The sequence below is a fragment of the Anolis carolinensis genome, chromosome 1 (genome assembly GCF_035594765.1).
Source record: "Anolis carolinensis isolate JA03-04 chromosome 1, rAnoCar3.1.pri, whole genome shotgun sequence".
Classification (NCBI taxonomy): Eukaryota; Metazoa; Chordata; class Lepidosauria; order Squamata; family Dactyloidae; genus Anolis; species Anolis carolinensis.
Genome location: NC_085841.1, coordinates 9,224,824 through 9,251,265, shown reverse-complemented (window position 1 = coordinate 9,251,265; position 26,442 = coordinate 9,224,824). Strand labels below are relative to the sequence as shown.

Below are 26,442 nucleotides of genomic sequence, written 5' to 3'. Positions count from 1 at the left end.
ATTTCTGTCTTTAGAACCGAGCAATGTCATTTCAATTCTCATTTCCTCTGAGTTCTTAAAGATGGATTCATTAGTGAGTATACAACAAAATTCCTGAGCGCTTGGAGGTGTGTGGTCACAGGAACCTAATCCTGGAGGCAGCTTGGATATTGTGAGATAGGACATCAAGTAAACCAGAGCTTACTTGGTTTTCTATCCCATTTTTTAATCTAGGAGGATGACCATGAGTGCTTACATCAATGCTTAAAGACTGACTCTGCCCTCATGCAGGAATGTTATATTCTTACCCTCTAAATTTGTATACGTTGGATTATTGTGGCTGTTCTCATCTCATTCTCTCCATTTTGTTGATAATAGGTGTCTTGTTGCTTGATCACACTTCAACAGTTTGATAAGTTAAAACAGTTTGTGCTATGCTGAAACCAATATCATCACCAGTTGGGCCTCCAATTGTGGTATCATAGTAGCTAATGCTTTCCGAGAAGCACTATATGTTGTTCAGTTGTGTGAACATTATCTAGCTAGGATTGGTTAGTACAAAATATAGCTTAAGTTTTTTAGGATTGGCTGAGTAAACCTCGCATTGCTTTGACCAAATTCAAATGTTGCAGGAAATATTTATTATTATTTATTTACAGTATTTATATTCCGCCCTTCTCACCCTGAAGGGGACTCAGGGCAGATCACAGAACATACATATGCAGCAAACATTCAGTGGTGTTTTATAAACAGACAAGACAGACAATTGAACATAGATAGAGGTATATATAGGTTTTTTCCCATCCTCGGCTTCTTGGAGACTTGGACTCGGTTCTGGCCATGGCAGCGGCCGGGGGGGGGGGGGGGTGTGCGTGCTGTTGCTCCATTTCCCTGTTGAAAAGCTTTGTTCATAATTTCCCCCTTTTTTGATTGAATCGCCCGGCATTTCTTTATGGGTGCCTTAATACCGCCCCACTTTTAAGAGGTCCGTATTTATCTACTCACATTTAGCTAAATAGGTGGTAGGTGGAAACTGGGCTAAAGGTCAGGAGCTCACCCTGACCCAGACTTCGAACTGTCAACCTCTCAACTGACAAGATTTATTGCAGCTGGTGGTTTAACCTGCTGTGCTAAAGCCCAGCTCCTGAAATTTGGGAAAATATCAAAATTCCCTCCAAAAACATGCCAATATGATTAACAACAACATTAGAATCATTTGGTAAATTAATTCCATTGTATAAATACATCCTCACTCTCCTAATTTTTCATTTCAGTTTTAGATAAAATATTATCATTCTCCTATTGCTCCTATGGTCTCTTATTGTCTTTTACAGTCACTAACTCACTGTTTGAAAATGACAGCGGGAAGAGGTGTCCTGCTTTGATACGAGGGTTGTCCAGAAAGTAGATTACATTTTGGAATTAAAAATGAACAAAGTATATCAGAAAACATTTGCCATAGGCAGTTGAAAGCCACACCCAAATACCACTTCTCAACATAGTTGCCATTCAAATCTAGGCACTTATCATAGCGATGAATGAGCTTGTCAACTCCTTCCCCACAAAACTCTGCGTCCTCAACCAGCTGGTCACCCTTCCCGCAGCTGCGCATTGTCGCCAAAATGCTGTGTTGAGGACGCAAGTGGCAAAGTTTTGTGGGGAAGGAGTTGCCAAGCTCATTCATCGCGATGATAAGTGCCTAGATTTGAATGGTAACTATGTTGAAAAGTGATATTTGGGTATGGCTTTCAACTGCATATGGTAAATGTTTTCTCCTATACTTTGTTCATTTTTAATTCCAAAACGTAATCTACTTTCTGGATAACCCTCGTATTAAAGAATGTGTGACATTCTCAGCTATTACCTATAAATTTTAGATCTAGTTGAAACTCTTTTTAAAAAACGCAAAGACAACATAGTGCAAAAGAGGTCTCTGTGGTTATCACGTAGATTACATCCTATATGTCTGTGTCCCCAGGTGGAAAAATGCATTAATTACTGCCACAAGAACATGAGCGCAATTGTAGCCACGCCGTGCAACATGAACTGCATCAATGCTAACCTCCTAACTCGCATCGCAGACCTTTTCACACATAACGAACTGGAGGAAGTGAAGGACAAGAGAGATAAATTTAAGAGGTACAGTATGTTAGCAGTGGATTAAATATCCACTATTTTTTATCCATGCTTCTAAAAAATACCCTCTTTTATTCCCAGAAATGTTTGTAGGACTCTCTAGATCAGGCATGGGCAAACTTCGGTCCTCCAGGTGTTTTGGACTTCAACTCCCACCATTCCTAACAGCCGTAGGCTGTTAGGAATGGTGGGAGTTGAAGTCCAAAACACCTGGAGGGCCGAAGTTTGCCCATGCTTGTTATACATCCACTGTAGATTGTTTGCATGACTTATCATAACTGAATTATTGTCTAGTAAAAATTAAAGACCAAACAACTGAAACATCAATTCACAAAACAAAGTTTAGTGATTTAGTTAGTTGCTTGCATTTACAATACACTTTTGTTTACTATTGGCAGCAAGCTTTTCTGTAAGAAGATCGAGCGGTTATTTGATCCAGAATACCAGAACCCAGATTCCCCAGGAAGTGCTGCAACTCTGTACAGGTAAAGGAAGTAGACATATATTTGCCTTCATGTAATTTTCCTTTTGCATTTCCATAAGTCTGAAGATATAACTTTTATTGTATTTTTTACCAGGTGCTGTTTATGTAAGAAACTTCTTATCAAGGACACCGAAAGAAGAATACCATGTGTCCCTGGAAAGATTAACGTAGATCAGCATGGAAATATTATCTATGTCCACATAAGGTGCCTTATAAATTCAGTTGTCAGAGCTCTTCAGGGTGTGGTTGTAGGTTCCTTTTCATAGGCAAAGTTGCTGTTTGCCTTCTAGTTATGAGATACTAAAATGATGCTATCATGGGGTTTTCTTGGGAAGGTTTGTTCAAAGGAGGACACCTTTGCCTCCCTCTGAGGCTGAGAGAGTGGAACTTGACCAAGATCATAACCATATTTCCCAAAAAATGAGACCTGACTGGAAATAAAATAAACTATTTTTCAGGATGCTCATAATATAAGCCCTCTCCCAAAAATAAGTTCCAATTAATGATTGTCAGCCAGATGGATGCACTTACTGGTAGTATGTCCATCGCAACACACAACGTACATATTGAATTAAAATATAATAATATCAATATATTCATTTACAGTATTTATACTCCACCCTTCTCACCCTGAAGGGGACCCAGAGTAGCTCACAGAACACACATACGGCAAACATTCAATTCCAATTATACAATTAACAAGGACAGACAACACAACAGAGGTAAAAGCATTTTTTTGCATCTTGTTTCTGGCATCTTGGAGGCTGTGCTCAACTCCGGCCACGGGGGGTGCTGTCGCTCCATCTTCAATGCTGAGGAGCTTTCCTTCAATCAATGTCCTTTTAAGGGCGCCTTTATTACCTCCCCGCTAAAAGTGGTACCTATTCATCTACTTGCATTTCTGCTTTTGACCTGCTAGGCGGGCAGATGAGCTGGGGCTAATGGGGGTGCTCAACCCCAACCCAGGCTTGAACTGCTGACCTTTTGATCAACAGGATTTTTCTACAGCACATTGGTTAGCTTGCTCTGTTAAGCCCGGCCCCCTATACAATTAAATATAAACAAATAATATTATTGACATTAATACTTTAAATAAATGTTAATATACATTATAATTAGATAGTTGTTGTAAAGACTTAATTCACTAGCAATAACCCCATTCCCACCACCTTCTTTGGCTTTGTCTGACTTTCCCATCCCCACCCCCTTTTGTGAGGAAAAAAATTGGAAATGTTCAATGAAACATTTTAAAAATAATAATACAGATGAAACAAGAAAGTTTTGAACTGTAAAGAACCCCTGTATTATAAGGAACCTCTTTGGGTTTAACAATTTGAACAGCAAACTCAAAACAATTAAAAATAGATGAAGGCATTTAAAAATACCTCACAACCTCTGAGGATGCCTGCCATAGATGTGGGCGAAACGTCAGGAGAGAATACTTCTGGAACATGGCCACACAGCCCGAAAGACATACACCAACCATTTAAAAAGTATTTGTAAATACCTAAGTGGGTATCTTTAGACGAGAAATTTCTGTACACTAATAATTGAATAAATGTAGATTGCTGTACATGAAAAAAGAAGAGATTATCTGAAAATAAGCACTTTTGGAACTAAATTTCCCCAATTTTTCTCCCCGAAATTAATATAAGACTCAGGCTTATTTGGGGGGAAATATAGCACAAACAGCTTCTTCATTATTCCAGGTTTGAATCCAAGGCCTAATTTTTAAAACTGATGTTGAGTGTCATGTAGAGATGTGTATATGCATGTAATTATTTGAATGTTTCGACCTAAGCAGTCGAAAGAGATTAAAACAAAATACAGTAGAGTCTCACTTATCCAACATAAATGGGCCAACAGAACGTTGGATAAGCAAATATGTTGGATAATAAGGAGGGATTAAGGAAAAGCCTATTAAACATCAAATTAGGTTATGATTTTACAAATTAAGCACCAAAACATCATGTTATACAACAAATTTGACAGAAAAAGTAGTTCAATACGCAGTAATGCTATGTAGTAATTACTGTATTTACAAATTTAGCACCAAAATATCACGATGTATTGAAAACATTGACTACAAAAATGTGTTGGTTAATCCAGAATGTTGGATAAGTGAGACTCTACTGTACATCTAAAAAGAATTATAACGAAAGCTCGCTGCAAGAATTTAATCAGCTGTCTGGTTAGAACCAACATTTGGATCTGCCTGACCCTGTGTTGCTCTTTGTGTACAGAGATAAATCTTGGGATGTCCATGAGTACTTGCTGAGCCTTTTTGAGGAGTTGAAGTCTTGGCGAGACGTCTACTGGCGCCTTTGGGGGACAATTAATTCTCTGACGTGTTCGCGATGTAATCAAGTGAGTGTTTGGGGGGGGGGGAATCTTCTTTACCACTACAGGCTATATATATATATATATATATATATATATATATATATATATATAGTGGAAGCTTTCATATTTTGAACATTTTGAGAGACTTTTGGGAAGAGGGAATAGGTAAATCAATTGAGATGATGCTGGCAAGAAACCGGCTGTTAGGAATTGTAGGAGCTGAAGTCCAACACACCCGGAGGGCCTGTAACAAGATCAAATGAAATATGCAGATAAGATATGTGGGTGTGAATGAGAGGAATGAATGTGAGTTAGTAAATTTGAAGACACCAGTCTGTAGACTAAAGCCTACAATTATTAACCGCCTGCTTGCTGAATTGTAATTAAAACCTGCTAATGAGACCTGAAATTGTTGATCTGCCTGGTAAACTGTGATAAGAACTGTGACAATGATAAGAGAAATGTTTACCACAAGTTAAGGTATTGTAAGCCGCCTTGAGTCCCCCCGGGGAGAAAGACGGGGTAAAAATGATGTAAATAAATAAATAAATAAGGAAATGTTTACCACTGTTAAGAAGGAAGTTAACACAAGGCTTATGGCGTTACCAACACCAATCAAGAGAAATCAACATCTGGTCCAGGATATGCCAGGATGGAAGACGTCTATCTATCATTCATTTACAACTTTGGGACAACATCTGCAAAATATTGCTATATAAATGACGTTATGACAATTCAGAGATTGTGACAGATAGAGATGCTATGCTCTGCTCCATTGGGAAGGAGAGAGATAGTGTATGTGTCAGATCTGCTATGGGAAAGCAGGATTCTGGTCACTTTCCTCCTTTTCTCATGGGAAGAGAAAAGAGTGCGTTTTTGAGATGTTCTTTTTGGAGTTTTGAAGTTTTGGAGTTCTGGAAATATTGATGTCTTGGCAGGCAGCAGTGGAAGCTGAGTCTGGCCTAAGCAGGTGCTTCTCCAAGAAGGGAGAAAGATATGGTAATATTTGGATGTGTGCATGAAGATGAATGCATGTTGTGTGTGAATGCTGAGTGAAAACGTAACCCCCCTTTGTCTGTTTGTTAGCCAATGTCACTGTAGGTTGTTTGTGAATAATAATAATAATAATAATAATAATAATAATAATAATAATAATAATAATAACAACAACAACAACTTTATTTTTATACCCCGCCCCATCTCCCCGAAGGGACTCGGGGCGGCTTACATGGGGCCAGGCCCGATAAAACAAACAAAACAGTAACAAAGCAATAAAACAATTATCCCAGTAAAAAACATCAACATCAATAAAAACAATCATTAAAATCAACAAGCAGAATATAGTGTTAAAAACAGGAGACTAATTCGTAGATCCCAGGCGAAATGCAGAGTGATACGAAATGGGAAAAGGAAATTTCACAGTTGGACAATAAAGTGCGGTATAAAATGGCAAGACAACAACAATGGGACTATTATGGAATGGACAGATAGATCAATCCAGCAACAACTAAACATCGAAGGCCTTTTGAAACAGCCAGGTTTTTAAGCTCTTCCGGAAGGAGAGGAGGGTAGGGGCCTGCCTGATCTCTCTAGGTATATGTCTGTATGTCTAATGTTGTTCTGTAAAAGTTCTGCTATACCTCTCAGACTGAAACTGCAATAAAAAGAACCTATGCTCCGAAGTTATTGATATGTTATTCATAACAGGCCGAAGTTGGCACATGCCTGCTGTTACCCCCTTTTTTAATCATCTTGCAATTGGGGTTATCATTACAGACCTTCCTGTGCACCGAATTCTCGCATTGCCAATACCACCCTCAACCTGTGCTTTACCCTGGAATAGCAAGTTCTCTCGGTTCCACCGGCACCGGAGTATATCCCTGCTGTAACCAAAAGGTTCTCAGATTTGATCCTGCGCCTCTTCCAAAGGTATGTACAGATGGGAGAAAGCATAAAAATTTGAGTTGAGTGGAAGTGTGGTGGGGTTTCCTTCTCTGGAGCTTTTTTTAAGCAGAAGCTGGATGGCCATATGTCAGGAGTGCTTTGATTGTGTGTTCCTGCACAAGGGATGAGGATTGAATAAAGAGGGGAAGGAACCTAACCAATTTGAACAAATAATACAAAATGGAAGGGATACAGATGACTATAAAAAAAATAAAAGGTGTAACTGGTAGAATCTATAGGATATTGTGTGGAATAAAAGGAGAGAGAAAAAATATAATGCTTAAGGAAATATGGGAGAGGGAGTTAGAGATGAAAATAAATGAAATGGAATGGTCGCAATTGTGGAAACAAAGGCATTTGAAAAAATTATCAATAAGAGTCAAAGAAAATTATTATAAGATAATTTGGAAATGGTATTTAACGCCATTAAAAATGTCAAATATTAATAAAAACCATCCGAAAAATTGCTGGAGAGGCTGTCAGGAAGTGGGAACATATATACATATGTGGTGGCATTGTAAATATGTAAGGAAATTTTGGCATAAAGTATTCAAAGAGATAGAGGATATAATGAACATCAACCTGGAAAGACGTCCTAGTATTGCATTATTATCAATTTATAATAACAATAAGATGGATAAAAAATAAAAAGAAACAATAACAAATTTATTGACAATAGCAAGATTGCTTATAGCAAGGAATTGGAGAAAAGTAATAAATGTTCAGATTGAAGAATGGTATAAGGAAGTATGGAAATTGGCAATAAATGATAAGCTAACATGCAAATTAAAAGTTAAAAGAGGGATATGGGGAAAAAATGATTTTGAGGATGTATGGGGGAAATTTATTGAGAACTCCAAAGAAGGGATGGAGGGCTACCGCCTCAGGAAGAAATGAAATTTTGGTTAGACAATACATAAGAAGTGGCTCGGGATGGGAGGGGAGATACACAGTGGTGAAGAAATGTAGATGGACAAATGTTAACATAATAGTAGATATAAATCAACAGTAGATATAAAAGAACAATGCAAGTATTGTATTATATATATCTGCTATGTGATAAAAGTGATTATTGTATGGAAAATGTTAAATTCAATAAAAACTATTTTTTTAAAAGGGATGAGAATTGGACTGGATGGCTCTTATAGTCTCTTCCAATTCTTGGAGCTATTCAAGCTTATTCAGCATAAGCATGTAATGCATTTTATCTCTATGCAGATATAGTACTTTTTAGTTAACCATTGAAACTGGGATGGGCTTCAAGAGTAGAATCTGAAGCCATAGTTTGAAGTGGCTTTGCAGATTTTGGTCAGGACTTAACTCTCTCGTGTCACTGTGTCCACATTAGGCAAGTCACTTCTTTAACTAGTGTCATTCCATTTTTCTTCCAAACTCAAAAGGGATGTAAAGTAAGGGACCACATGATCGGCTTGCCTGCAGGTGGCGAAGGCGGGGATGCCATGCCCTACCACACGTCAAAAATACTGAATGACCTGACACAGCACAGAGATGTCATTGTTGTACCTTTTTCCAAAGATGCAAACAGGTCAGAATATAGTTATATTCTTGCATTTGTTTCTGGGTAAAATAATCCCCAGAGACTCTTATTAGTTGAATTGGCTTTTCTGGAATCCAAAGTCTGCCCGCCTGCCTCATCGTGTCCCTAAATGTTTCTTTTGGCCAGTGACTCTGGAATTGGGCTGAATGATGAGAAGGGCATTGAGTGCGATGTGCTGCTGGAGCCAAATTCACCATGGGGCCCTAAAACTGGAGAGATCAATGCTGTGAGTAATTGTATTTCCCACTTTTATTCTTGACTTTCACATAGCTATGGCAGTTGGTTATATTTCCAAATTATACGGTAAACGTAAAGGTTTTTCCTTGACATTAAGTCCAGTTGTGTCTGACTCTGGGGTTGGTGCTCATCTCAATTTCTAAGCCGAAGAGCCGGTGTTGTCCGTAGACGCCTCCTAGGTCATGTGGCCGGCATGACTGCATGGAGCTCCGTTATCTTCCTGCCTGAGTGGCACCTATTGATCTACTCACATTTGCATGTTTTCGAACTGCTACGTTAGCAGAAGCTGGGGCTAATAGCGGGAGCTCACCCCGCTCCCTGGATTTGAACCGTCGACCTTTCCGTCAGCAAGTTCAGCAGTTAGTGGTTTAACTTGCTGTACCAAGTTATAGATTGGAATATTGTCTGAAAATAGCTCAGATATAATAATTTCTTTGGGAAAGGATGTAGAATTCTGTGGCCTACCAGTTATAGCTGAGCACTACTTGGGTTATCTCCAGTCCCTTTTCCCAATGATGACAAACAACATCCACAAAGGCCACATATTCCCCATTCCTACTGTAAATTATTGGTTTCTCCCTGCTGTAAAAGATTATTGGAATTATATTGGCAAGGAAATGCCCTGTATATAAAAATGACATTGTATTAATGGAAAACATGAGGAGGCTAAACAAAGTTTCCTTTGTTTTTTCTTCGTGTACTCTGTGAATGCACACTAATGGAGAAGCTGCGCCTGCGCAGGTTCCGACGGAAACTCTTCCAAGCTGAAGTTCAAATTTTGGCGGTAACCACGCCCCCCTTCCCAAGGGGCATATAAGGCAGCCCCAGGCGCCCGCTCTCCAGTTCCTTTTTTTCCGCCGCAAGGTTCACTTCGGACTCTTCGCATGTCTACTACTCGTTTCAAACGCTGCACGCAGTGCGCTGCTAAAATTCCTGATTCAGACGGCCACGCCAAGTGCCTCTTCTGTCTTGGCGAGGCTCATGTGGTCGGTACCTGCCGCTTCTGCCTAGCTCTCACGGCTCAGGCCAGAAAGAACAGAGCCGCTAGGCTCAGAGCGGCGCTCTACGAAAGATCTCTCGCGCCAGAACCGACTCCGTCGACGTCGGGTACGTCGTCGTCTTCAGCTCTGAGAGCAATGTCGGCGCCACCAGCTAAGCCTCCGACAGCTAAAGCCTCCTCGGTCTCGTCCAGGGCGTCCAGGACCTCCAGGGCCGCTAAACCGGTCAAGCCACCGTGCACTGTGACGACGGCTACCGTGTCGACCCGCTCCAGAAAGGTGGGGCCTTCCTCGACGTCAAGCTCTCTGGCTTCGGTGACCTCGATCCGCTCTCGTATCGGCTCCCCTCCGTCCTCCTCTGCTATCAAAATAGCCTTTAAGAGGGCTCACGAGGAGTCTTGTCGAGCGCAATCTGACTCAGCTGTGGTTCCTCCAACACCAGGCAGATCCTTGAGGGTTGCGTCCAAGCAACCGCCGACAAAAAAACGGCTGACTCAGCGCTCCTCTTCCTCGGCTTCCTCAAGGAGGGACCCGCCGTCCTCCTCGGCAACCTCCTTGAGAAGGTCTTCTCCAATTGTGCCAGCCCAGAGGCCTAGAGATGTTTCTCAATCTCCGTTGCACCCCCTGTCTGACGGGGAGCTGCAGGACTCACCCCACCACTCTACCCAAACGGTGGTCAGGGTGCCGGTGCCGGAGCCTCTTGCGCCGCCTCACTCTTCGCGCCAACAGCTCTTCCCTCCCACCTCGACACCGGAGCGTGGCAGACAAACGGCTCGCCTGGCTCGAGCAGCCCAGGCCTCAGCCTCTAAAGATCCTCGGCTCCCGGCCTTCTCTTCCCGTGAGGCCATGCCTCCCCCCGAGACTGTGCTTTCTTCTCCCCCTCAGTCCCCCCAAGGGGCTGAGGAGGAAGATGTTGACATTGACCGCCCAGACTCTGTCCTCTCGGCTTCGGTAGTCTCTCTCGGACTCGACCTCTCTCCTCCTCACGATGCGTATGAGGCGGACCCGCCTTCTCCTACTGACAATATTCGTGCTTTCTCTGATCAAATGGTCAGAATGGCCGACGCCCTGGGTTTGGAGATCAAGCAGACTTCCAAAGCAGTGTCTGATCCAGTTTTCAAAAGGGTGCAGGCCCAAGCTCCGCCGGCCACGCTACTCCCTTTCCTGCCTTATCTCTTGGACGTTATCCAGGCCTCCTGGAAAACCCCTTCCTCCATACCCCCGACCTCGAAGAGGATCGAGACTTGGTACCGTACCGACGACGATACCTTGGAGTGGCTGAAACACCACCCCGACCCCAACTCCCTGGTCGTCAAGGCCTCCCAATCCTCAGGTCGTCAGTCGAACACTCCGGCCGACAGAGAAGGGAAGCGCTTCGACGCTGTGGGTCGAAAGCTTTACTCCGGAGCCCTTTTACTTTGCCGGATGGCAAACTATGGAGCCTGCATGGGTGCCTACCAGCAGATTATCTGGGAGAAGGCACAACCCTTCTTCGCTAAACTGTCAGACGAAGACCGCTCCGTCCTTACCACCCTCCAACAGGAGGCTGACTCGCTTGCCCACCATCAAATCCAGATGGCGAAACATACCGGGGACACGGCGGGCAAGATGATTGCTCACGCGATCGCCATCCGTCGCCATGCCTGGCTGAGGTCGTCAGGTCTCTCCTCATCTTCCAGACAGGTCATTGAGGACCTCCCCTTTGATGCACTCAGACTATTTAACTCCGGTACCGATGACAAACTCAAGTCTAATCATGACTTTAAAATTCTTGCGTCTAAATGTGGCGACCAACCGCAGCCACAGCGCACCCGCTGGTTCCCTCACCGCTTCCGTCGCTTCCCGCCGCAATCCTTCCGGCACCAATCTTTCAAGCGCCCCTCGGGCTCGAGCAATCAAAGCCATCACCAACCCCGTCGGGGACCTCATCCGCAAAAGCAACGGGGTCGAACCACCCCCGCTCCTCCGCAGGCTAACCGGCGTACCTGACGCCATCCCCTTTCGCCAAAGCTCCTCGTCCGCTACCGATGTAGAGCCCACGCTGCCTCGATCCTCCTGTGCCTTCGCCGACCGCCTGGCCCCCTTTTACAATCAATGGGAGTCCATCACTTCAGATGCTTGGGTTCTTCGCATTGTCCAAGAGGGCTACGCCTTAGAGTTCACAGAGCTCCCACCTACAGGTCATATTCTCTCTTCAACTCCTTCTCCAGAGATACTGGCCGAAATCGATGCCCTCCTGGCCAAAGGTGCCATCCGTCCCTCTCCTCCCGAACTGGATCCTCAAAGTTTCTTCTCCAGATACTTTACAGTCCCGAAGAGGGGGGGCGGGCTACGCCCCATTCTGGACCTAAGGGCCCTCAATATCTTCATTCGCCCTTCCAAATTCAGAATGGTCTCTATTGCCTCTATTCTCCCGATGCTGCAGCTGGGAGACTACTTTGCCTCCATAGACTTACGAAACGCCTACTTCCACGTGGCGATACGGGAGGCTCACAGACGTTTCCTCTGTTTCAAAGTCCTCGACCAAACCTACCAATTTACCGTTTTACCCTTCGGTCTTGTCACGGCTCCAAGGGTCTTTACCAAAGTCGTCGCCGCCGTAGCGGCCCACCTCAGGCTGCATGGCATCACGGTCTTTCCTTATCTGGACGACTGGCTTCTGGTCGGGCCCGACCCTGTACTTCTCGAAAGCCACGTCTCCTTCACGCTGCGTCTCCTAAACTCTCTCGGCCTTCAACTCAATGCCGAGAAGTCAAATCTCTCCCCGTCGACCAAAATCCGATTCATCGGAGCTCTCTTCGACTCCGTCACAGAGACTGTCTCGCTACCGCTCGACAGATTCCTAGCTCTCCGCCACCAGATCGCCCTATGTCGATCCGCCCGGAGGGTCCGAGCCCGTGCCATTCAAGTCCTTCTAGGCCATATGGCCTCCACGGTTCTCACGACCCCCTTCGCCAGGCTGCGTCTTCGGGTTCTACAAAGGTGGTTTATAGACACTTTCAAGCCGCTCTACCACCACAACTCCAAGTACTTGTCGATACCGTCAAACGTTCGCCAATCCCTCTCATGGTGGACGTCTCACCGGAACGTGTGCAGGGGTCTTCCATTTCATCCAACCCTACCTTCAATAACCATAACCACGGACTCCTCCACCTACGCTTGGGGAGCCCACATCAGCGGCCTGACGGTCCAAGATCTTTGGTCCCCATCCGAGAGGACCAACCACATAAACTTTCTCGAGCTTCTCGCCATCCTCAAAGCCCTGAAAGCTTTCTCCCGCCTCATCTGCCACAAATCCATCCTCATTCAATCGGACAATCTGGTAGCAGTGTTCTACATCAACAAACAGGGCGGTACGGGTTCGAGAAAGTTGATGCACCTCTCCTCCCGCCTCTGGCTTTGGTGCATAGCCCACGACGTCCAGGTTTCCGCGATTCACCTTCCGGGTGCCCAAAACGACTTGGCAGATGCCCTCAGCAGGATGACATCCTCCTCTCACGAGTGGAAGCTCGATCCCGAGATCCTCCACAATCTGTTCCTCGACTGGGGGCGACCTACTCTGGACCTTTTTGCCTCCCCCCAGAACGCTCAGCTACCCCGCTACGGAGCGAGGCTTCCCCCGAACTCCTTTCCCGGCTGCCTAGGGGACGCCTTTCTGCTAGACTGGTCAGCGGAGATGCTTTATCTTTTTCCCCCTATTCCCCTCATACCGAAAGTCCTCGAAAGACTCCTCTCGATCTCGGTCACAGCAATTCTCATAGCTCCGGCCTGGCCCCGCCAACCGTGGTATCCAGCCCTTCTTTGTCTCTCCAGAGGAACGTTTCGCCCTCTGCCTCCCTCGCCGCACCTTCTCTCGAGAGAGGACGGTCAAATTCTTCACCCGGACCTTCCTTCTCTTCATCTCACTGCGTGGAGGATTCTTACCTAACCTCCCTTCCGCAAAACCTCCAAGATGTTCTTCGGGCAGCCCATAAGCCGTCTACAACCAAAGCTTATACCTACAAACTTTCTCGCTTTCACGCCTTCCTTCGATCCCGTAATATTGACTCCTTTCCAACCTCGGTATCGGTGGTCCTCGACTTCCTTATGTCTCTCGTCGAGAGGAAACTCTCTCTCGCTTCTATTAAGGCTTACCTCGCAGCTCTCTCCTGGTCTTTTCAATGCCATGGTCAGCCGTCTCTCTTCTCTCACCACCTGATCAAAACATTTCTCCGAGGCTACAACAACATCTGCCCACCGTCGCTACCACCTATGCCGGGCTGGAACCTCGAACTTGTACTCTCTCAACTCACTTCTGCTCCCTTCGAACCACTAGCCTCAACTGATCTCCGCTTGCTTTCGTGGAAACTGGCCTTTCTAGTGGCAATCACGTCGGCATGACAGCCATCTGAGCTTGCTGCTCTCAGGGTCGATGAGCCTTACCTACGTTTCCACCACGACCGCGCTGTTCTCCGCCCGGACATTACCTTTCTCCCTAAGGTGGTGTCAGCTTTCCACCTCAATCAGGACATTGTCCTACCAGCTTTCTTCTCTAACCCCTCCTCTCCTCTCGAGCAAAAACTGCACCTTCTCAACGTTCGCAGGGCGCTCCTCTTCTACAAGGACCGTACCAAGGGCATCCGTAAGACTCAGAGACTCTTTGTCGCCTATGCCCCGGACAAGTTGGGTAATCCCATCTCCTCCCAAAGGTTGTCCCATTGGATTGCTCAGGCCATTGAGTTGGCTTACGAGCTGGCCAAACGCCCTCCCCCTCCATCCATCCGTCCGAGATCAACGAGGGGCCTTTCGGCTTCGACCGCCTTCCTCAGAGGTATCCCGCTTGACTCCATCTGTAAAGCAGCAATCTGGTCGAACCCACTTACGTTTGTCTCTCACTACAGGCTAGACAATAAAGCCCTAAAAGAATCGGCCTTCGCAAGATCAGTACTCTCATCTTGCCTATCCTGACTCTCAAACGCCCTTCTTCTCCCTATACTCACCCGCAGGTGACTCTCTATACCTCTCCTTCAAGTTATGGGCCAGTTTTTCTCCCCATACCTACCTCTGGGGATATGTTTTTTCCCTGATTGTGTTGGGCAGTTGCTCTGTAACACTTTATTGACCCTGATGGGTGTGTCAAGTTGTGTGATGTTTTTCCCCTCTTCCCTTGGGAGAGCGTTTATATGCACTGTATTCAATTTCTGTGTTTCTATTACGTTTATTCAGAATTTTCCTAATATGTTCTGTTTTCTTGTACTATGCGCATGCTGGCATTGCACTGGTCCTTTCGGACAACTTATTGCACTGGTCTCTTGGGACTGTTATCTCAATGTGTCCTAATAAACTTATGTTTGGACATTCACTGGTTGTCGAGTTTGCCTTGTCCCACCATCCGGGACCTTAGCGTGTCATTCTCCATTAGTGTGCATTCACAGAGTACACGAAGAAAAAGGACAGGTTGCTTACCTGTAACCATGTTTCTTCGAGTGTACTCTGTGAATTCACACAAACCCGCCCTTCCTTCCCCTCTGGCAAACCTCTCCCTGTCTCGTTGCCTTGGCGGCGTAGGAACTGGAGAGCGGGCGCCTGGGGCTGCCTTATATGCCCCTTGGGAAGGGGGGCGTGGTTACCGCCAAAATTTGAACTTCAGCTTGGAAGAGTTTCCGTCGGAACCTGCGCAGGCGCAGCTTCTCCATTAGTGTGAATTCACAGAGTACACTCGAAGAAACATGGTTACAGGTAAGCAACCTGTCCTTACTCCTTGAAACATAAGTGAAAGAAATAGAGAATCTAATAGGATCCAGAAAGATGCAAATCGTAACTCTTATCCTAACTTTCTAAAGGGCTGCATAAGGTGACGTAGATCTTTCAAATCTTTGCCATGTTCATTAGTGTTGATGGGTGAAAACTATACATCTGCTTATCAAAAATCAGTTTCCTTGGGTTAAAGCCTTATATGAGAAGATTACTTTTGTTTCATATGAAATAGTGAAGAGTCTTTTATTGTGATGTATTATATATGTATAGTTTCATGAAGCTGTTGTCTTTGTTCATACTTATATTAATGGATCAGAATGTGTGAATATAATTCATTTCAACTGTTTCTTTGTCGTTCCATCCCACCTCCACTGTGTAAATATTCTTAATCTCCATGGCTTTACCAGCACTCTGTACTGTATATGAAGAAGTCATCTTATATTTTAAAAAGCTCATGCTAAAATAAAAACCAGTTAGTTTTTAAAGGTGCTGCAATATTCCCATATTCCTTTTTTTCCCCCTTCCCTGTCGCTTCCTCCTTTTTATGCCACAAGTCTGGTTAAATAATGACTGAATGTGTCAGCAGCCCCCAAAATTATTTTTCACACCTCGCTTATGTTTTACAGACTTACAGGGTTAAAATTAAGTGCCATAAAATATGCCGCCGCATTCTGTAAAGTTTTTGCTTCTATCAGCATTCCTTTTCTCGCTTTTCTTCCAGTTCCTTTCTCTGAAGAACTGGACTCTTCAGCTGGTATGTTTATTCCAAGTGCACTTATGTCTCATGCGTCAATATTTTTTGCATGTTAAGTGTTGTTTGTGTTATTGAAACACTTGTGTTACATTAACTGTGGTTCTTTGCTAGTCATTTTTGGCACAGGAACCCATGCACTTTCTGTGTGGTGAAATTTCCAGCTGATAGTTTAAAGCAGTGGTTCCCAGCCTATGGTCCATGTACCACCAGTGGTCCCCAAGAACTAAAATATGGTCCGTGTCCTCACTGTTACTACACGGTTACAACGAGAGCGACTGCTCTCGTGAAACCCTCTTATAGTGCCAAGTCAATGGAGATGTCTGGAGAGGAGAGGCTGACTACCCATGAAAGGACAACAACAAGCCTCCTGACTACTGCTTCACCTCCTCCTCCCTCCCCCTGAGCAGAGCTGTCCCATGTGGCACCTTGAAGCGGGAGCACCTTGATATCTCCGTTTTTAGCCCTGTTCCTGTTGTGACTCAGTTGGAACCTCAGATTGACTCTGATGAGGATGATGGGATTCAGGTTCAAAATCAGGTTCAAAATGTCCCTGTTGTAGAAGGAACAGAGGAGGAACAGAGAGTGCATGTTCATTTTCCCACAGCAAGGAATGATGTTGATGATACTGAGACTATTTTTATTTATTTATTTACAGTATTTATATTCCGCCCTTCTCACCCCGAAGGGGACTCAGGGCGGATTACAATGAACACATATATGGCAAACATTCAATGCCAATAGACAAACAACATTCAGTTTTAGACAGACACAGAGGCATTTTTTTAACATCTTCCAGCTTCACGATTTCCGGCCACAGGGGGAGCTGTTGCTTCACCGTCCATTGGTGGCTGTTCTTCCTCTTCTTTTCCTCGTGAGCAGTTTTATGATGTTGTAGATTAGTTAAATTAGCCTCCCGCATAAAGCGTCCCTAAATTTCCCTAATTGACAGATTCAACTGTCTTTCAGGGCTGCTAGGTCAACAGCAAGCCGGGGCAATTTTTTTTTTTTTTTATGGTCGGAGGCTTAACCCGACCCGGGCTTCGAACTCATGACCTCTCGGTCAGTAGTGATTTATAGCAGCTGGTTACTAGCTAGCTGCGCCACAGCCCGGCCCCTAGTCAGGTGCAAATTGATTTGGAAAAGGAGGACAGTTCTCAGTCTCAGTCTTAACAAGCAGGCTGACTTTGACAAAACAGGTTCCCTAGATCGAGCTGACCATTTGGTATTCAGGGGTCGGAGGAGTGTGAGAATTGCAAACAAGAGGTTAGAGGCCAGAGAAATGCTTTCATGCTTTGCCAAGGGTATAAAAGCAATGTGTTTGGAGTCAAACCTTTGTCAAAGCAACTTTTCGTTCAACCAAGAAGCAAGCTCTCGTTTTCCTGGATTATTTTGCAGCTCTTGTGTTCATGTTCTTGGGACTTTGTCGTGCTCAAATGGGACTTTGTTTATTCCTGGTAATTTCTTGAATTATGCTCTAAGGCTTTATTTTGTAAAGATCTTTTGGAACTTTACTTTTGTTTTTAGAGAACTTTTTATCTTCTATTTTCTAATAAACTAAAAAGACTTCAACCTGTGTGCAGTTTGGTGTATACAGCAAGGTGAAGCTATCCTGAGGTGCGACAGTTCCTGGGCTTATTTGGGGTACTGATTCAGAAAATTGCATTGGATAGACCACATCAGCTCTAGATTATTAAATATGATTTTCTGTGGGTGAACAGATGGCGACTACTGGATGGCATATGTTCTAAATCAGAAACTAGAGCTGATGTGGTCTATCCAATGCAGTTTTCTGGATCAGCACCCCAAATAACCTAATCTAAAATTGACCAAAAACTGATTCGTAACCCTTTTGGTACTAATGTTGGAGAGTAATACCTGGTCAAAGTGGTCCCTGGTCAAAAAAAGTTGGGAACCACTGGTGTATACTAACAAAGTCAAATATGATAATAACAGCTGGTGAATGGGACTCTAGGAAAAGCCATTGAGGATGCCAATTATAAAGTGCAACACCCTTCCGGATTTCTGTAGGCCCTTGAGTGTTAGCATGGAGAATGCAGAGAAGAAGATAATAATTTGTGGACTTATAAAAGAAAAAATGTTATTTTTTATTTTTTACTCTCCATAGAAGCAACAGTTGCTGCTTTCAGAAGATGAGGAATACACTACAGGCTCTGAGGTCACGGAGGATGAAGTAGGCGATGAAGAAGAAGTGTACAAGAAGCCAGGTATAGCATAGCCTTTTTTGTCTGTGATGCCGAGCTTCTCTCAGTTAGTGATATGGAAATCAGCTCGGTTGAAAAGCATGTCACAAAGCAGGTTAGGTCCAGAGTGGGCAATGTGCAGGTTGTATGTGTCTCCAGGGTCATTTTTGTAGTTTTCAGAGGTCACTTTAAAAATTACCCTTAGATGTTTTCTAGGGAATGGGGGGCTTTTCACCACATTTTTGACCTTCCCTTTTGACCTTTTCAATGGGAAATCAACAGGAAGTGACTTTTTGGTGTGGTCCCAGCCCTCCAAAGTCTCCTGGGAGGCAAATGTAGTCCCTTAGACCCAAGAATTTTGATATGCTTAATTCTGAATTAAGGCAATAAATGACAAGCGCTTGTTATCCCTGTATGGTTTCACTCATCCTGTATTATTTCCTATTGCTCTGCCCTGTATTATCGAGAAATTGGAAAGGCAAACAAATGGCTTAACCATCTGTTTCAATTGACTATTGAATGTTGTTGATCTGATTAACATGGGAAGCAAGCTACCTAATATCAGACATTGTTGGCATATGGATGCACTTGCCGTCAGGTCACCTATCAACTGTTGAACCTGACTCAGCACATAGAAGATGGTTTTGAAAGGCAACAGATTACAGATTATACCTCACCAGCTTCATAGGAAATCTGCTACAAAACAGGAGCTTTTTTGTTGAGTTCCAGGGTCAGAGAAAGAGATGATGAAAACAGAATAATGGCCTGCCTCAGTGGAGCGTGCTTGCTCCATCAATGTTTAACATTTCCACAAATGACCAGCCACTGCCGGAAGGGACAGAGAGTTTCATCTATGCTGACGTTTGCGTCATCACCGTTCAAGCAGGGAGCTTTGAAATGGTTGAATAGAAGCTCTCCAGAGCTTTAGGTGCTCTTTCTGCCTATTACAAGGAAAACCATCTGATTCCTAATCCAGCTAAAATGCAGACATGTCTTTTTTATCTTAAGAACAAACAAGCATCTCGAGCTCTGAGGATTACCTGAGAAGGAATCCCACTGGAGCACTGCAGTACACCAAAATACTTGGGAGTTACTCTGGACCATACCCTGACTTATAAAAAGCACTGCTTAAAAATCAAGCAAAAAGTGGGTGCTAGAAATAATATTATACGAAAGCTGACTGGCACAACCTGGGGATCACAACCAGACACAGTTAAGCGCTTTGCTACTCTGCTGCTGAATACGCATGCCCAATGTGGAATACATCTTACCACATTAAAACAGTGGATGTGGCTCTTAATGAGACATGCCGCATTATCACAAGATGTCTACGCCCAACACCGCTGGAGAAATTACACTGTTTAGCCGGTATCACACCACCTGACATCTGTCAGGAAGTAGCAGCCAATAATTAAAGGACCAAGGCAGTAACATCACCGGCCCATCCCCTGTATGGATATCAGCCAGCATTTCTTAAATCAAGAAATACCTTTTTAAGGTCTACAGAGACACTTGCAGGAACACCTCAGCAAGTGAGAGTCCAAAAGTGGACCTCAACCAGTGGCTGAGACCGGATGAGAGACTCTCTCCTGAGCACACAGAAGACTTGGAAGGTGCTGAACAGACTGCGCTCTGGCACCACAAGAGGAAAGCCAACTTTAAGAAATGAGGCCACAAAGTGGAGTCCATGACATGCAAGTGTGGGGAAAGAGCAAACCACTGACCACTTACTACAATGAAGCCTGAGCCCTGCCACATGCACAATGGAGGAGCTTCTTACAGCGACACCAGGACACTCCAAGTCGCCAGCTTCTGGTCAAAGGCACTTAGTATAATGCCAAGTTATTAAACTTTATTTGCTGTTTTTTAAATACATTATAACCATATTCTTAATTTTCTTCTGACACGATAAATATAATATAACCTGACCGCTCATAAATTACATTGGCAAGTAACACTCAGAAGTAGGTTTTACTAGTACTTTCCTATGAATTATATCCCATAGCACCCGGTATTCCCTGACAGTATACCATCCAAGGATCCTGCTTCATTCACAAGATCAGATGGAATTGGGTGTCTGCGTATTAATAAAGTCTTTCTAATTAGCAGGAAGAAAGGAGAGGCCAAAGAAATTCATCAAACATCCCAAGAAGCAAATGTCATCGCCCAATGTCCAAAAGAAGGATAAGACATTGGAGAAGGTGAGTCTTGAGAGATTGGTTGAGATGGGAACACAAGATGAGCTTCAGACTTGGTCACGATTAATTCCTTTTGATTTTTGTGAGATAATGTATGCATAGCTAACTAAGTCTGTCTCTAATCCTCTGCTTTCCGTGACTGCCCTTTTTGATGGGATATATTAAGTAAACTTTGCAACCATGGAGCAAACTGTTTTATTTTAATGTGTGCCCTGATTATTATCGGTGCCTCAGGAATAATGTAGTTTTGACTGTTTGCAAATTTCTAATTGAGTGAAATTGACCCAAGAAACCTCACTTCGTATCTTCTTACTTCTTACTTTGTTCTTACTTTGTATCTTTTGTTTCTTTTGACAGTGTAACTCTCGCGACGCCTCTCCTTTTATGTGAGTATTTCTGCAAAAGGCTTGAGAAAACACCACAAAGAGGGGAGCTAACATGAATTTTAAATGGATCTAAAATTGATCTAAAATAATTTAAGAAGTTGACACATCCCTTTTCTTTTACTCAGCTCTGAAAGGGGTTGGGTTGTTTTTGTTTTTTTTTTAGTTCAAACCCCTCAATTATTTTAAATTCGATAATGTGTGCTATGTTTGGTCCAGATCTATCAAACCATGTAGGAATCTTTGTGATACAAACCAACGAACATACATACTTTGACTGATGAATAAGATAGATCATACCTTGGCTGAGATCCAGTAATAGCTTATAACAGAGAGCAAATCTTCACCTGCCTCCTTGTGCTGTTGTTTGCTTTGAGTGGAATGGTTGAAACGGGTCTGTCTTAATTTTTAGTACGTAAACACAGCTGAATTCATTCGGTTGTGCACCCAGGCAGGATAAAGTCATTTATAAATGGTTTTACTAGGAGCGACACCAGTTGAAACCACCTTTAGGATTCCGTGTACAAATATTTGGTATCTGTAGCAGAGTAGAGTGCAGTGTAGCCAGTGCTATATATGATCTTGTGGTAGGAAACAGGAGAAAAAATATACAGGATACTCTGGTAAAGTTCAGAAAGTTTTTTTAAAACCTTACTTTTATATTTATAGGCAATACGTCTTATATAAAAGAGTAGGTTGGCAAAAGAAAGTTACCTAACTCGGTAGAAGAGTCTCTAATGCTGACCCAATTGTTGATTGGGTTTGCAGATGACTAAGGACATCTAGAAAAGGCAGTTTTCTTCAGAGAGGAAGAAGCCAGGCCTTGAGGCCACAGGGCCATCAAATGCTAATCAAGGTGATTAATTACAACATCCACACCTGCCTCCAACAGTCAAAGAGTTCTTTCTCCTACCCTGGACCTTACACAGATATATGAACCTCCCTTTTCTAGTTTCCAACATACCTCACAACATCTGAGGATGCCTGCCACAGATGTGGGCAAAACGTCAGGAGATAAAGCTTTTGGAACATGGCTATACAGCCCGAAAGACTCACTGCAACACTTCATGATGCTTCCTTCTCAATAATAATACAATTTATTTTTCATTCAGTAAGTTGAAAAGTGTAAATAGTGGCATTGACCACCCTCCGCTTGCGTGTTACTTCTCATCCTGGCTTATTTCCTTTTTATTTAGTGTGAGTATGCAGCAGAGTAAATGGGATGCTTCCAGATCATTACGATTCAACCAAGATGCTCAGCGAGAAGAAGGTAAAATGCTTTTTTAGACATATATCTGCCTTGCTTGTGGGGTATTGGCCACACAGCCCAAAAGACATACAACAACCCTGTGATCCCGGCCATGAAAGCCTTTGACAACACAATAATAATAATAATAGTAATGTTTATTTATACCCTGCCTCCATCTCCCCCAAAAGGGGACTCGGGGCGGCTTACATGGGCCAAGCCCGGATAAAAACAATAACAATATACAATACATCAATAGATAAAAACATACACATTTATAAAATTTAAACATTAACCTATAAAATATAGCTGTTCTGTTTTCCTTGCAGATCAGCGGAGGATGGTTGAGATAACAGGACACTTAATAAAAATGAGGCTGGGGGAACTTGACCGAACAAGATCGAAAGAAAACAAAGAGGTGAGCTGTACTGCTTTGTACTACTGTTGATTTAATGTCATGGATACTTCAATCAATTGCATAACTAAAGGATGTAGTGCAGCCAATTTTATCAGGATCAAGCAAGTACATGTGTCTGTGTATGTGTGTAAGTCAGAACAGGTACATTTTTAAGTGTAACTCTAGCCATCCATATATACATGTGTGTGTGTGTTTGTATGTATATATATATATATACACACACACATATACATGCGTACAAGCTTTGGATAACATAAAGGTAAAGGTAAAGGTTTCCCCTGACGTTAAGTCCAGTCGTGACCGACTCTGGGTGTTGGTGCTCATCGTCATTTCTAAGCCAAAGAGTCGGCGTTGTCCATAGACATCTCCAAGGTCATGTGGCCAGCATGACTGCATGGAGCGTCATTACATAGGGATAACATAGGGAAGGGTTAAAACCCCTATCTATGGTTTGCTATCTGTGCCCTTGTTAAGAAGGTTTCACCTCACTTTCTGTGTCTGTGATTATTGGATTTTGCAAAACTTGGCTTGTTGTAGAAACAGATTGGTGATAGATCTTTAGTTGAGATTCCTTTTCCCCCGATTATAACTCTTTCAGGAGTGGATTTCCCTTCTAAGAGGCAGATTTCTTTCACTTCCTATTGTCTCATCCCCGTATTAACTATGAATTGTTTTGTAAGTTTGATGTTTTTACCTCATGGACCGCCATATATATATACATACACATACATACATACACATACACATACATACATACATACACACACACACACACACACATACACACATACATATACATACATACATACACACACACACACATATATATATAGGTAAAGGTTTCCCCTGATGTAAAGTCCAGTCGTGTCCGACTCCAGGGGTTGGTGCTCAGATCTATTTCTAAGACGAAGAACCTGCATTGTCCGTAGACACCTCCAAGGTCATGTGGCCAGCATGACTGCATGGAGCACTGTTACCTTCCCGCTGGAGTGGTACCTATTGATCTACTCACATTGGCATGTTTTCGAACTGCTAGGTTGGCAGAACAGCGGGTGCTCACTCCGCTCCCGGGATTTGAACCTGGGACCTTTTGGTCTGCAAGTTCAGCAGCTCAGTGCTTTAACACACCGGGGCTCGATATATATATATATATATGTGTGTGTGTGTGTGTGTGTGTGTGTATATATAATTAATTTTGAAATTCAGTTCAAGGATGCAAGAGCTGTACATGCAGTGGCATTGTACAAGCATATTCTCTGAAGATATATGTACAACTGCATGTACAGCTCTTGCATCCTTGAACTGAATTTCAAAACCACTTAGCAGACTAAAATGTTCAACCATATCCATAGGAGAAATTTCCAGTCATCCTTTCCATGCATATAAACATTTGAAATCTGTGGAGACATAACTACTCTCAATAATTGTTCCACATAATGAAAAAGTATCTATTTAAGTGAAGGATAGAGAATGAGATTTTTCCTGCTCAGGGCTGCTGGTTTTCCTTCAGCGGCAAAAGATCTTCAAATCTCACGCTGCATTGAATATAGACAACGGCTGAGAGAGTGTTTATGTGCAGTTGTTAGAGCACAGTCCCAACATTAAAAAAATTTGAGTGCCAAATTAAACATTAATTAATGGGATGAGATTGATCGGTTTGAAAACGTACGCTGTAGACCAGGCATGGGCAAACTTGGGCCCTCCGGGTGTTTTGGACTTCAACTCCCACCATTCCTAACAGCCTTCGGCTGTTAGGAATGGTGGGAGTTGAAGTCCAAAACACCCGGAGGGCCCAAGTTTGCTCATGCCTGCTGTAGACTTAATTGACTATCTCTGTAATAGGTAGCTATTTTTCTTAAGGGAAAGGTTCCCAAGAAATCAAATGGATAGCAACAACAGGAAGAACAACAATAATGCATAACTGACCTGTATATCCTCCTTTGTTTTCTGTGATTTGCAGTCTGCCGCTGGAATCTATGCCAGGCTTGAAGCTCAGATCAGGGCAACAGCCCAAGTTAACACTCGGCAGAACATCACTGAAAAGAACACAAGGTAAACTTTTCTAAATAGGGGACGAGAAGCAAAACTTTTTCGTATTTGCTCAGATGTAGAATCTCCCTGCGCACTTTTATTTTTGCAGCTTTGCTCTTTTTGTCATAAAGTTATTGTTTTGGAAAGTCCATTATCTCACCTTTGGCTGCAGTCCTTTTCAGTTCAGTCCTTTAAATTGGTGCCTTGATTTGCCTCAATAGCTTATCCCTCCTTTATAAAGAGGCAGGGTTTCTATTTTAATGCCATAGGTAGAAGAAGGCCCAAGGCTTCACTTTCTTATTGGCGGTCTGTATTATATTCTTTTGAAATGATTTTCTTATTTTGTAAAAAAAAAAAAGTTACCGTATATACTGGAGTAGAAACCGACCTAAATATAAGCCGAGGCACCTAATTTGACCACAAAACTGGGAACAATCTATTGACTCTAGTAAAAGATGAGGGTGGGACATGCAGCAGCTACTGGCAAATTTCAAAAATAAAAATAAATCTAGATACTAATAAAATTACATTATTTGAGGCGTCAATAGGTTAAATGTTTTTGAATGTTTACATAAAATTGTAATTTATGATAATAATAAGACTTTAATAAGATAAGACTGTCCAACTCTGATTACCTATATACAGTAGCGTCTCACTCATCCAACATAAACGGGCTGGCAGAATGTTGGATAAGTGAATATGTTGGATAATAAGGAGGGATTAAGGAAAAGCCTATCGAACATCACATTAGGTTCTGATTTTACAAATTAAGCACCAAAACATCATGTTACACAACAAATTTGACAGAAAAAGTAGTTCAATACGCAGTAATGCTATGTAGTAATTACTGTATTTATGAATTTAGCACCAAAATATCACAATGCATTGAATACATTGACTACAAAAATGCGTTGGATAATCCAGAAAGTTGGATAAGTGAGACTCTACTGTAGTTCAATACACAGTAATGCTATGTAGTTATTACTGTATTTACGAATTTAGCACCAAAATATTACGATGTATTGAAAACATTGACTACAAAAATGAGTTGGATAATCCAGAATGTTTGATAAGCGAGTGTTGATAAGTGAGACTGTATTTGAGTATAAGCCAACCCAAATATAAGCCAGCCAGGACCTTCACTCGAATATAAGCCGAGGGGAGCTTTTTCAGCCCCAAAAAAGGGCTGAAAAACTAGGCTTATACTCGAGTATATACAGTAAATGCCCACTAGATTGTACCTATCACTGTCATTAAAACCTGTTTCTGTAAATCCAGGACTAAGCCTCGCTTTGGCCAAGGCCGCCCGACATAAAAGCTCTGGAATATCCCGCAAAGAGAAGCCAAAGCACTTTCCTGCCTCTTCTTAGGACTCCAGAATCCGGGCACTTCCTCCCCAAATGCTTCCAAGTGATTTATTATTACTGTTACGCCTTGTAAATTATTATTATGTTTTTCTTAAGCCGATGCAGGACTTTTCTTCTATTGTTTATGTTGTAAATACACCATTTCTTATTAAAACAAGTGCATCTTTTTTCTCCCCTCTATTATGCGGTGGTCCATTTATAAACTCCTCCTGTTACCGAGGAGGTGGGGAACCGTGGTGCTAAGAGATTGATGCATTTCATATCCACATGTTACTTGGATGTAAAGGTTTTGAGGCATGATCCTAATCCTTTCTACTTGTCTGCCTGGTTTGGGGTGCCAGAGCGGAAGCGTGCTGGGCCCATAACCCAATGTCAGAGTGGTTTTCTAGTCACACGCACAGCAGAAGTCGCTCAATGTAAGAGTGGCTT

At 43.0% G+C, this 26,442-nt stretch overlaps 1 protein-coding gene across 7 annotated transcripts in view; it reads left to right on the top strand.

Annotated features, from left to right (window-relative positions):
• sanbr (SANT and BTB domain regulator of CSR) overlaps positions 1-26,191 on the top strand; it is a 51,798-nt gene extending 25,607 nt beyond the window's left edge. For 4 of the 7 annotated variants that reach the window (XM_062970132.1, XM_008121094.3, XM_062970117.1 and 1 more), the window contains 16 exons: positions 15-73; positions 1,958-2,118; positions 2,514-2,600; positions 2,694-2,804; positions 4,843-4,966; positions 6,719-6,871; positions 8,287-8,432; positions 8,571-8,670; positions 16,137-16,169; positions 18,295-18,394; positions 20,477-20,571; positions 20,926-20,954; positions 22,148-22,221; positions 22,527-22,615; positions 24,576-24,667; positions 25,925-26,191. In XM_062970132.1, the coding sequence (XP_062826202.1) occupies positions 15-73; positions 1,958-2,118; positions 2,514-2,600; positions 2,694-2,804; positions 4,843-4,966; positions 6,719-6,871; positions 8,287-8,432; positions 8,571-8,670; positions 16,137-16,169; positions 18,295-18,394; positions 20,477-20,571; positions 20,926-20,954; positions 22,148-22,221; positions 22,527-22,615; positions 24,576-24,667; positions 25,925-25,961 (1,490 nt within the window). In that variant the 3' untranslated portion in view covers positions 25,962-26,191. The remainder of the gene's footprint in view (positions 1-14; positions 74-1,957; positions 2,119-2,513; positions 2,601-2,693; positions 2,805-4,842; positions 4,967-6,718; positions 6,872-8,286; positions 8,433-8,570; positions 8,671-16,136; positions 16,170-18,294; positions 18,395-20,476; positions 20,572-20,925; positions 20,955-22,147; positions 22,222-22,526; positions 22,616-24,575; positions 24,668-25,924) is intronic. The other 3 variants (XM_003227765.4, XM_062970125.1, XM_016997573.2) reach the window with 3 other exon arrangements.
• Positions 26,192-26,442: the final 251 nt, after the last annotated feature.